Source organism: Peromyscus leucopus, chromosome 4 (assembly GCF_004664715.2).
Source record: "Peromyscus leucopus breed LL Stock chromosome 4, UCI_PerLeu_2.1, whole genome shotgun sequence".
Classification (NCBI taxonomy): domain Eukaryota; kingdom Metazoa; phylum Chordata; class Mammalia; order Rodentia; family Cricetidae; genus Peromyscus; species Peromyscus leucopus.
In genome coordinates, this window is record NC_051066.1 from 95,515,198 (window position 1) to 95,527,009 (window position 11,812).

Genomic DNA, 11,812 nt, shown 5'->3' on the forward strand with positions numbered 1-11,812 from the left:
GCTGGGAATTGAACTCAGGACCTCTGAAAGAGCAGCCCGTAGCTGATGTTTAATTTCCAGTCAGAAGACAGGTGTGGAAAAGGACTGTCTCCATAGGTAGGTGCGGCTCCAATGGCCCAGCATGAGCTAAGGGTACGGACATTCCTTGGAGGGAGCCCTGTTAGGCTGTGAAAATGGCGATCGTGTGGCGGCCTCAGCGGATGGTGGAGCAGGAGTAGAGGAGGCAGAGCTGGAGGACCTACAGACTGTCCTGCCAGGCTGAGGGGCTAGGACCTCACTTTGAGAGCCAAGGAGAGCTGGGGAACGTTCCCAGGTAAGGGGCGGCTTGACTTAGGCCAGACAGAGGAAAACAGGATGGCAGCCCCATGAGACATGGAATGGCCTGAGGGAAAGCATGCAAGGCCTGGCTTTTGAGTTCCACAACACAGCAAAATGCCAGAGAAGGAACAGCATTTTGACTCTAAGAAACTGAGTGAGAGCAAGGCCGGGAGCTGAACAGGGCACCCAGGTCAAAGCAGACCGGAGCTCCTTTTCTGCAGTTGTTAAACACCTGCCAGTCTTCTTTGGGTCCCAGACCTTACCTCTGCCTCTTCTCCATGGTGGTGCAGGCCCAGATGGGTGGGCAGATCCACATCGGGTGCCAGGAGCTCTCCCTGAAGGCTGAATCGGGCCTGCATTCTCTAAGAGAAAGAAAAAGACTGGGCTTGAAACAGCGGCAACTTCTCCATACTCCACCACCTCAAGCTCAAGCATTTTAGGATTAGGTCTGGGCTCTACCTCTGACTGGAAACGAGGCTCATTTCCTTAGGGCAGGCAGGAGACAGGAGAGAAGCTGAGGGCACAGGAGAGCTCGTTCTCAAGGCCCAGTTCTGGGCAGGAGCGCAGCAGCCCCATCCCCCCTGGTCCCTCACCTCCTGTGTCTGCTGCCGCCGGAGCGGGGGCAGGTCCTGGGTCCAGTGGAGCTTCTCCAGCTCAACCGTGTCCATGTGGAGCCACTCTTTGTGGGGGGTCACGGGCAGCTTCAGTGCTAGGGAGAGAGAAGCACAGTGTTCCTTCGGGGGCTTGGCTCACTTGTCAGCGGCCACAGGCCCTCTGCACTGAATCTAGCAGCTTCTACCCCTAGCTATGGCTACATGGCATGGCTTGGGGGCTGGAACCCCTGGGAACTGATGAACGTTTCAACTACAGCAGACACAGGCAGTCCTGGCTCCAGCCCCTCGCTGACCCCCAAGACTTGTTCGAAGGAGAAAGAGGAGAAAAGGAAGAGGAGGAGGAACGGAAGAGGAAGACAGGACACCACAGGCCAAGGGAGGTACAGCAGTCCACTCTCTGGTCCCAGACCGCTGAAGGACAGGGACAGGGACAAAGAAGAGGTGGCAGCTAAGCTGCTCCAGTGGCCCAGGATACCACATCCTTCAGCTCCCCCACCCCACCCCCCCTCAGCCTGCCTGGCTGGCCCAGCAGGCCTCCAGGAGCAGGCGGTTCCGGGTCCTAATTCAATTTTCTCTTTTGTTAATCCCTAATGGAATAATCTTGTTTCTGGAAATAAGTGTGTCCACTGGCCTCTGCTTCTGGTCTGGCATGTCTGAGGTCCTGCATCAGCTTCTTCTCCCCTCAGCCTGGCCCTGCCAGCCCTGCAACACTGAGGGAAGAGGACGAAGCAGGAGCTGTGTGCATCAGCGGCAAGGGCGGGAAGATGGGAGGGAGCCGCATCACCGCCTCTCGGGTGACTTCTTGCTGCCTCTTCAGGTGTGGGGAGGAGGAGTGGGGAGGAGGGGGGGAACAGGACAAGCAAGCAGAAGTGTATGCAGGAAGACGTGCCCCAGCAGAGGAGGACTATCCCTGCCAATTTACAGGCACTAATGAAGATCAACATTCCACCTCCAAGGGCAGAGGAGCATCCTCTTCCCACCAGCCAGGCCAAGGAGAAAGCAGTTTTTTTCTACTTTTTCTTTTTTCACATTTATTTATTTTGTGTATGAGGGGTAGGTGTGTATGCGTGTTACAACGTGTGTGGAAGTCACAAAACGGCCCTTGGGAGCTGCTTCTCTCTCCACCATGTAGGTTCCAGGGGTCTACCTCAGGCTCTCAGGCTTGGTGGCGAGCACCTTTATTCTCTGAGTCATCCCAGCAGCCCACTCCCCTCTTTTGTAGCCTTGGCTGTCCCGGGACTTGATATGGAGACATCAGGCTGGCCTCAAACTCACAGATATCCCCTGCCTCTGCCTCTCCAGGGTGCTGGAAATAAAGACGTGAGCCACCATACCTGGCTATTCTCCTTTTCTTTTTTAAACTGGAGCTGAGGACCGAACCCAGGGCCTTGCGCTTGCTAGGCAAGCGCTCTATAGCAAGCACTCTACCCTGAGCTAAATCTCCAACCCATATTCGCTCTCTAATCTTTTTCTTTCTTTTTTCTTTTCTTTTTTTTTTTTTTTTTTTTTTTTTTTTTTTGGTTTTTCAAGACAGGGTTTCTTTGGTAGCCCTGGCTGTCCTAGAACTAACTCTATAGACCAGGCTGGCCACGAACTCACAGAGATCCGCCTGGCTCTGCCTCCCGAGTGCTGGGATTAAAGGCGTGCGCCACCACCGCCCCCCTTTCCTCCCTGCTCTTATCCATCAAAAGACGTCATCTCTCCTCCACACCTGGGGCTCTTGGCTCCGGCTTGTCCTCCTTCCTGGACTCACTGGCAGAAGTTGACATGGTGGGCTCTTCTTTAGTGACAGGAACTGTGGGACTTCCTGGGCTCTGCTCCTTGGTGGCCTTTGGTCCTGCTTGCTCCAAGGCATTGCCATGAGATCTCAAGAAGGCAACCAAGCTGGGGTCTGGGGTAAAGGTGGAGAGAGTAAGAAGCAGGGTGGGTACTCCCGCGCCTCCTGCACACCCGACACCGGCTTAAAGTCTCCCAGGCCTGGGTGCCAAGGACAAGACAAACTGCTTCCCCCGACAGCCCAGGACCCCTGCACTGTCCTGTGGCTCTTGAATGACCCTGCCAGCCCACACCTGTACAGCCCTGGGGCCTGACTATCCCCCAGAGGCCCTGCGCTCCAGTCCTCTGGCCCAGGTTCCCATGCCTGAGCCTCGGCTTGCCACCAGGTCAAGTCTGAAGCAGCTGTGGTTTACTGGATGTTGAACAGAGGCCTTTCTTCCATTTGTCCTCCGTCAGCTTGCACATACACTGACTAAAAACTGAGCACACGTTACCTAAGTGCTCAGCAGACAGCGGGGACAGGACTGACTGGGAGAAAGGTGCGGCACAGCACCCTATCAGGTGCAACAGGAATACTGTAGTCGCTTACACCCGGTGATGAAGTATGGGCCGGGATAAAGCACAGCGGGACCAGCAGCAGGCAGCCCAGTCACACATGATGGGCCGGGGGCTAGACCAGTGAGAAGCACTAAATCTTAGATTTCATCCGTATTTGTGTCTTAATCCGAAACACAGGGCCAGGTGTATAAAGCGCCTTGCCTGGCATGTGCAGAGCTCTGGGTTTCAACTGCAACACCCCCCCCCACACACACTTTCCCCAGTTAATCCACTCTACAGTTCTCACCATCTATGTGACTTGTGGAGAATTTCTTAATTTCTGAGCCTCATATTTTTCCCCTTTCGAGGAATTCTTTGTTTTAAGTTGTTACAGGAGATATAGGGAGGTTATATGTGCCATGGTGCACATGTGGGGTCAGAGGGCAACTTAGTGGGGTCAGTTCTCTCTTCCACCTTCACGGGGTTCCAGGAATCGAACCCTGGTCGTCAGGCTTGCTCAGCAGGCACCCTTACCCACTGAGCCATCTCATAAGTCTCACATTTTCTGTTGGTGAAGAAGGGTCTCACTGAGACAGCAGGCCTCAAACTAGGCATGGAGCTGGGCATGGACTCAGGCCCTCCTCCCTCCACCTCACAAGTGCTGGGGTTCAAGGCCGGTTGCACCCTGAGCAGCACAGCCGTGGCTGCTTTTGGTTTTGAGACAGTTTCTCTGTGTAGCCTGGGCTGCCCTGGCACTCTGTAGACCAGGCTGACCTCGAACTCAGAGATCCACTTGCCTTTGCCTCGTGAATGCTGACATTAAAGGTGTACAGTACCACTGCCCAGCTATTTTTTTTGTTTTTTGGTTTCTGTCTCATTAGTAAAAATTAAGTTAATACCATATCTCTCCCAGGGGAAGAGGAACAGTTTAAGGACAAAAGAGAAGAAATGCACAAAAAGTATTCATCATGCAGCATATCAATTTCCAATGCCACTAAGTAAATAAATACTTGAAACAGGTCTGATCTGTACTTGTACATACTTTAGGGGCTGGAGGTACAGTTCAGTGGTATGGCATTTGCCTAGAATATGTAAGGACCAGGGTTCAATTCCAACTACCAAAATAAACAAGCCAACACACAGCGAAGTGCCTGGCCCTCACAGAAGGCCTTCCCCAACAAGGGGCAGCTCTTCCTTAGCTTGGCCCCAGCGAGAAGACCTAGCACCCATACCAAGCTGAGCCAGTAACTGCTGCTGCTCCTTCAGGATCTCCTCAGGATCCATGGCCTGCAGTCTTGCCACATTCTCTTCGTGGATGGTCTGGGCTTCCTGCTCGGCCGCCTGGCTCCTCAGGCCCTTCCCTGTGACCAGATTCGATCTGTGGAAGTCATGGCTGTCCCCTGGAAACTGGCTGCCTTTGTCCCTGGAGGAGGGTGGCTCAGAGGGCACAGCACCTGAAAGAAGTGCACCACCAGTTTTATGACCCTGCCCTCGCCCGGCTCTACCTGGACCCTCTGGTCTCTTCAGTGAGGCAGCTAGTCCCACTGGACACAGAATGGAAACCACACAGCAGTCCAGGCCTTCTGGGGAGGCAAGGTGGCAGCTTCTCATTCATTCTTCACTTAAGACTTTTATGGGAAGACTTCCCTCTGAACCATCAGATCCCGACGTAGCCACCTACCACCGGTTTACCTCAGGCTCTTTCACTAGGAATTCACATCATTAATGAAAACTTGGTCAATAGCTTTTACAGTCTCTACCAGACACTTCTAACGGGGGGGGGCACCCCCAATACTCACTCTTCACCAATGAGCCTGGGTTTTCAATACTGTAGATGATGTAGCACTCAAGGATTAGAAGCAAAATTAATTACTCACCCTCCCTTAGTAGTTTCTATATGAAATCAATTAAAAGTATGCTTGAAGGAGTTGTAGACCAGGCTACCCTCAAACTCAGAGATCCACCTGCCTCTGCCTCCTGAGTGCTGGGACTAAAGGTGTGGACCACCACACCCAGCTGCTAGTTATTCTTTATTTAAAAAAATACACAAAGCCCTGGGTTTGACCCCTCGAACCATATAAACTGGGCATGGTGGCCATGGGAAGCAGGAGGGGCACAATTTTAAAGTCATCCTCCATTACAGGCGAGCTCAGACTGGAATCCCTCAGACCTGCCTCTGCCCCATCCCACCACAGCCAGAAATACAAAGCATATTTATAAGGGACAAAAAAGACTAAATGCAAGCATTTCAGCAGCACTCACCCTCTGGTGGGTCTAGGCTGGGGACAACTTCCCCAGCTGCTGGGACCCTGTTTTCATTCACCCTCCTGGCTGCAATCTCTTGGGCAAAGATGCTCCTCTTACCCGATGCTGCCGATTTCCCCTGCTAGACAAAGAGAAAAACCTAAGCTGTTATTAATTACCTGCTCTTCCTTAGCTCCTTAACCAAGGCTCTGGAACAAAGAGGAAAGAAACTTTCTCAGAGAAAGCAGAACTTCTGGGATATGGTGGTACACATCTAAAACCCAGCGCTCTGGAGGTACAGGCAGAGAGAGCAGGAGTTCAAGACATCCTCTGCTACACAGCAAGTCTGAAGCCAGACCAAGAAATGAGACCTTGTGTCAGAAGAAAAAAGGATCAGCAAGAGGGCTAAGTTGGTAAGGGGCCCTGAAGCCTGGCCACATGGGTTTGATCCAAGGACCCGTGGGTTGGAAGGGCACAACTGACTCCTGCAAGTTTTCTTCTGATCTCTATACCCAGGTATGAACACACTTGTGAGCACACATACAAACACACCACACACACACACACACATACACAGTAAAAGTATTTGCTCTGACTGGGCGGCGGCGGCGCACGCCTTTAATACCAGCACTGGGGAGGCAGAGGCAGACGGATCTCTGTGAGTTCGAGGCCAACAGAGTGACTTCCAGGAAAGGCGCAAAGCTACACAGGGAAACCCTGTCTCGAAAAACGGGGAAAAAAAAAAGTATTTGCTCTGTAAGCAGGAAGACCTGAGTTTGAACTCCCCATAACCCAAGTAAAACTGGGCACAATTAGCACATATCTGTAATCCCAGTACTTCTAAAGCAAGATGGGAGATAGAGACAAAAGAAACCCTGGAAATTCAAAGGCCATCTAAGGCTGGGTATGGTGGTGAATACCTTTAATCCTTTAATCCCAGTACTTGGGAGGCAGAGGCAGGAGGATCTCTGTGAGTTCAAGACCAATCTGGTCTATCCAGTGAGTTCCAGGTCAGCCAAGACTACATAGAGACCCTGTCTCAAAACACAAAACAAACCCAAAGGCCATCTAGTCTGACATGCAAAGCAGGGAACAACAAAGATTAGAAGGCGTGAAGACACCTGAGGTGGTCCTCTGACCTCCAGAGTTCACACATACAAACGTGTGCACACACATCATACACACACACTCACACCAAGAGAAAAAGGAAGGAAGTAGGACTTGGACAGTGGATAGAGATCAGGTGCAGTGTCTGCCCAGCACCAGAAGCACACTGCATTCAGTTCCCAGCACTGCAAAGAAACAATGCAATTCCAGCACTTAGGAAGGCTGAGGGGAAAACAAAATTCCCGTGAGTCTGAGGCCAGCCTCCTACTGAAACTATCTCCAAAAAAGAGAGAGAGAAAAAAAAGTGGGGTGTGGCTGAACAGATGGCTCAGTGGTTAGCAGCACTTGCCGCTCTTGTAGACGACTTGAGTCCAGCACCCACAAAGTGACTCACAACCATCCATTAATTTCAGTTCCATGGCTCAAAACCCTCTTCTGGTCTCCATGGGCACCAGGCTTGAATGTGGTGTACTTACTTACATACATGCATGCCGGCAAAACACTCTACAGAGAAAAGTGAAATTTTTAAGAGGATTGGAGAGATGGCTCTGCAGTTAAGAGCACTCGCCATTCTTCCAGAAGACTCAAGTTCAATCCCAGCACCCTCCTCAGGCAGCTTATAAGAGCGTATAACTCACTTCTGTGGGCACCAGCACTTGTGTGCACATACTCACCCATACATATACAGTTTAAAAAAAAAAATTTTTTTTTTTAAAAAGTATTTCTCTATGTAGCCCTGGCTGTCCTGGAACATGCTCTATAGACCAGGCTGGCCTTCAACTCACAGAGACCCAGCTCCCTCTGCCTCCGGAGTGCTGGGCCATCCAGCTTAGTTTTAAAATAAAAAAAGAGCTTTCCCAAAGTGCCTACAGAAGATTCATCCTGAGACTCACTCACTCTCTAAGCACTGCCTGTGCTGGATAGCATTTGCCAAGGGACACAAGCTGGAGCCACGTGAAAGGAGGGAACCTCAATTGAGAAAATGCCTCCATAAGATCCATCTGTAGGGGGCGGGAGAGATGGCTCAGAGTTAAGAGCACCGACTGCTCTTTCAGAGGACCTGGGTTCAATTCCCAGCACCCACATGGCAGCTCACAACTGTCTGTAACTCCAGTTCTAGAGGATCTGACACCTTCACACAGAGTATATGCAGGCAAAACACCAGTGCACATTAAATAAAGAAATCTTAAAAAAAAAAAAAAAAAACAATCTATCTATCTGTAGGGTATTTTCTTAATCAGTGACTAATAGGGGATGGCCCGGCCCATTGTGGGTAGTGTCATCCCTGGGCTGGTGGACTTGAGATCTATAAGAAAGCAAACTGAGCAAGACATAAGGAGCAAGCCAGTAAGCAGCACCCCTCCATGGCCTCTGCATCAGCTTCTGCATCCAGGTTCCTGCCCTGTTTACATTCCTGTCCTGACTTTCTTCACTGATGAACTATGATATGGAAACGTAATTGAAATAAACCCTTTCATCCCCAGGCTGCTTTGATCATGGTGTTTTGCTGCAGCTATAGAAACCCTGACTAGGACCCACCTGAGGTGCCCCCCACTCACCTGTCTCTCCTGGGAGCGATGGAACACAGGGGGGAAAGCCACGCCACTGGGCACGGGCAGAGTCACGGCGACTGAACTTGTATCTCGTTCCTGTGGCAACAAAACACAAAGGAATGAAGACGCACGGGTTTCTCCAGGCTGAACCCTATTCCCCTGGCCCCAAGACCCTCATTCCAGGGGTTCAGGAACCTACGCTGGATCTGCTCTAGGTAGCTCTAACCCAGCCCTAACCTGACGGACTGCAAAGTGGGAAAGTCTACCTTTCTGCAGCGCCCTCTGCTCATAAACCCTTTCTGCCCCCAACGGGATGCCCTGCCACCCAGCTGGCCTAACACGTACAATAATTTTCGACAAGACGGCGGTGATGTGCTGGTCATGCCTACTCAGCCTCTCCTCAGGGTCTTCATCCTCTGGCAGCGGGTGGCCAGGGCCGGCTCTAGCTCTCTTTGCAGGAGCAGGCACCAGAGCTGGGGGCAAATCCGGGAGATCTGAAAGAAAGAACCCAGATGTTGAGTATATTCACACTTTCCTAAGAAGATATCTGGGTTGGAGACAGCCGCAAATAACAAGACAGCTGCTCTGGGCCCTGGCTCAAGCTGTGCTACCTTGGGTATGACATTAACCTCTCTGAACCTCAGTTTCTTCATCTATATAATGGAGCTGTAGAGCTGCAGAGCTGCGTGTGGTGGTGCACAGCTGGTCTCCCAGTATTTGCAACCTTCGGCAGAAGATTGCCACAAGTTCAAAGTCAGTTTGTGCTAAATACTGAGCTCTAAATAAGCTAGAGTGCCAGAGTGAGACCTTTTCTCACAATTCAAAATAGAATACTAAAAACAAAAATAAAACAAAATTCCAGCAACAGAGGTTACAGTTGGAGCAGAATTCAGCCACCTCAGGGTAGAAGCGGGCCCTCAGGCTGACCCCTCTCTCCTCATGCCCATGCCTGCAGGCACTCACTGTGCAGGGTCACCACATCCCGGCGGTCCCGGAGCGGAAGCTGCTCTGGATGAGCATCACCACGTCTCCGACTTCCTCTCACCAGCTGCACTGCTGGAGCTGCGCCGGCCTTGAGGAACTGACTCTGGAAGCGCAGTAGGTCCACCTCAGACTCCCCAGGCTTCGGTCTGGACAGCATCCTGGCTCTCAAGCTCTACCCTTTGTCTGACTCCTTCCAGCACTGCTTTCCTGGTGTGGAGACTCACTCTCATTCACCCCTGAAAGCAGTAAAACAACAGCCTTCATAACTGGTCATCTTCATGTTTTCATGAGCTCCTGTGAACTCACTCCTCACCGATATTTCCTTCTCCATCAGCACCCTCTGGACAACAATCTAGTAAAATTATTTATAGGCAAGGCGAGGGTGGTAGGTAGCACACACCTGGAACCCCAGCACTTGGGAGTGAAGCCAAGAAGGTAAAGAGTTCAAGGTTATCCTTTCCTACACAGTAAGTTCAAAAGCCAGCCTGAGATACATGAAACCCTGTATCAAAAAACAAACAAGAGTGGACGTGGTGGTACACCACTTGGGAGGAAGAGGCAGGTGGATTTCTGTGAGTTTGAGGCCAGCCTGGTCTACCTAGTGAGTTCCAAGACAGCCAAGGCTACATAGTAAGACCCTGTCTCAAAACAACAAGGATATATAGCCAATTTAGGTTATTTACAATCCGTGGGTGACAAAATACTCAAAATATTCTCAAATTAGATGATATTGGTAGCAATCTTACGTATGTACTAACAAGCCACTGAACTGTACACTTTAAAAAGATAAATTCGCCAGGTGTGGTGGCAATTAGGGAAGCAAAGGCTGGTGGATCTCTGGGAATCTGAGGTTTGTTTGGTCTACATAGAGAGATCTTGTCAAAGAAAATAAACAAATAAATCAACAAGGGCTCAATGGCTCAACCAACAAAGAAAGACACTTGCTGCCAAGCCTGGCAACCGGGATTCAATGCCCAGCCCACGTAGTCAAAAGAGAGAACCAACTCCTGCAAGCTGTTCCCCGATCTCCACAAGCACAATGGCACGTGTGCCTACCGCCACAAAATACATTAAAGAGATAATGCAATACAAATCAATGTAAAAATACGGCGCATGGGAGAGAGAGCCCAGTACGCTGGCCATTTTCTAATGGCTAAGGGCACTAAGAAGCAAGGAGATATACTAGCCAGGCAGATCAGATCCTAACAGTGCCGAAGAATAATGTACTCCCTTACTCTTCATCCAATGCTGTGCAGGATCAGATGTGATGACTACAGTCATGAGGCCAGTATAGAAAACATCCCTAACACAAGGGCTGAAGGGGACAGAAATGTCAAAACAACCACGTGAGTGTGTAACTTAAGGAACAGAACCAAAAGTCATCTGTGATTGGCTATGCCTGTAACCCCAGCACTCAGGAGGTTAAAGCAGGATCGAGAGCTTTAAGACAGTTTGTGCGATAATATAACAAAACCTTGTCCCCAAAAAGTAAAAAACAAAACCAAATAATATTACCCCTAAAAAAGCTTTTTGAGTTTTCTCTGGGCTGAGTGGTGTACAAAAGTCTATAAATGTTCACAGTTACTATCACAGCTCTCCACGTCTACATAGTTAGCTCTAGGCCTACCTGGATGACAGAGTGAGACCATCTCAGAAAAAAAAAAGAGCTAGACTAGGCTACCAGGCTAGGAGACACTGTGTGTGTGTGTGTGTGTGTGTGTGTGTGTGTGTGTGTGTGTTGTAGGTCAGTGGCACAGTAAATGCCAGCCTAGGCTACTAGGGTAGGAGACAGTGTGTGTGTGTGTGTGTGTGTGTGTGTGTGTTTTAGGTGTAGGTCAGTAGCATAGTGCTTGACTAGTATGCATAAGGCCTTGGTTTCATTGCCCAGTAAACACACACACACATAGGGCTGTTGTGGGGTAATTTAGCAGTAGTGTTAGAAATCAGTAAGTCAGAAATCAAATACCAGCTCCACTACTTACTAGAGTGAAAATAGGCAAATTATTTAAGCTCTTCCAAAATCAGTTTCAACTGTAAAATGCACAGGGCTGGGACACCAGTAATCCTAGCATTTGGGAAGTGGAGGCAGGAGGATCGGGAGTTTCAGGTCAGCCTGGGATAAATGAAACCTTTCAAAACAACAACAGCAAAGACTATTGCACGAAACGTGCCTACCACAGTACCTGTTATATAAACCCAGTGAATGAAAATAGCTGGTTCCGTGCTACGGAAAGAAGCCAATGTACTCCCCGACAATTCTCCAGGAGAGATTTGTGTAAAATCAATTTGTGCTACAAGTTACACCCTGAATCCCAGTAAGGATAGTTCCTACAGATTAACTCGGAAGCGAAGGAAAACTAACCATGGATTTACTGGGTTTTCGAACTGCTTCTTACACCGCAGCCTTTCCTTTGACGACACAACCTGTCCGGAGACTGCGCCTGAGACTCTAGCCAAGCATCTTGGGTCACACCCGTCAGCCACCGAAAATGAAGGGCTGCGCCCCGGGTCTGTGTAACACAGGGGTCTCAGCCACTGCTGTGCAAAAACTCCTAAGCAGGTTATGACAAATAATCGGACACCTTGCTCCTGGGTTTCTCCGCCTGAGCCACTTGAAGCGGGTCTCTGCGGCCAGCCACCTACTCGAACGACGAACGCCTGGGCGCTGCCATCTTGCCC

General features: G+C 50.2%; 1 protein-coding gene across 3 annotated transcripts; it reads right to left on the bottom strand.

Annotated features, from left to right (window-relative positions):
• Positions 1-8: 8 nt before the first annotated feature.
• On the bottom strand, positions 9-11,812 carry LOC119087877 (RNA polymerase II-associated protein 1-like). Of its 3 annotated transcripts, none has more exons than XM_037205122.1 (9): positions 11,496-11,812; positions 9,113-9,369; positions 8,495-8,643; positions 8,156-8,245; positions 5,508-5,628; positions 4,478-4,699; positions 2,644-2,823; positions 912-1,027; positions 9-680 (listed from the first exon to the last, which is right to left on the bottom strand). In XM_037205122.1, exons 2-9 carry the CDS (start codon positions 9,288-9,290, stop codon positions 543-545), a joined length of 1,194 nt encoding a protein of 397 aa, XP_037061017.1. In that variant the 5' UTR covers positions 9,291-9,369; positions 11,496-11,812; the 3' UTR covers positions 9-542. The 3 variants fall into 3 exon arrangements, with proteins under 3 accessions (XP_037061017.1, XP_037061015.1, XP_037061016.1); XM_037205120.1 differs by having other exon boundaries at positions 5,508-5,631; XM_037205121.1 differs by having other exon boundaries at positions 5,508-5,631; positions 11,716-11,810.

What these genes read in the sequence shown, in the direction of transcription:
- LOC119087877 (XM_037205120.1), bottom strand. Translation starts at nt 9,290, where the DNA reads ATGCTGTCCAGACCGAAGCCTGGGGAGTCTGAGGTGGACCTACTGCGC. An exon ending in GGATGTGGTGACCCTGCACA is followed by an intron (nt 8,644 to 9,112) that starts GTGAGTGCCTGC and finishes TCTTTCTTTCAG; the next exon opens with ATCTCCCGGATTTGCCCCCA. An exon ending in GCCGGAGCCAAGAGCCCCAG is followed by an intron (nt 1,028 to 2,643) that starts GTGTGGAGGAGA and finishes CTCTCTCCCTAG; the next exon opens with CACTGAAGCTGCCCGTGACC.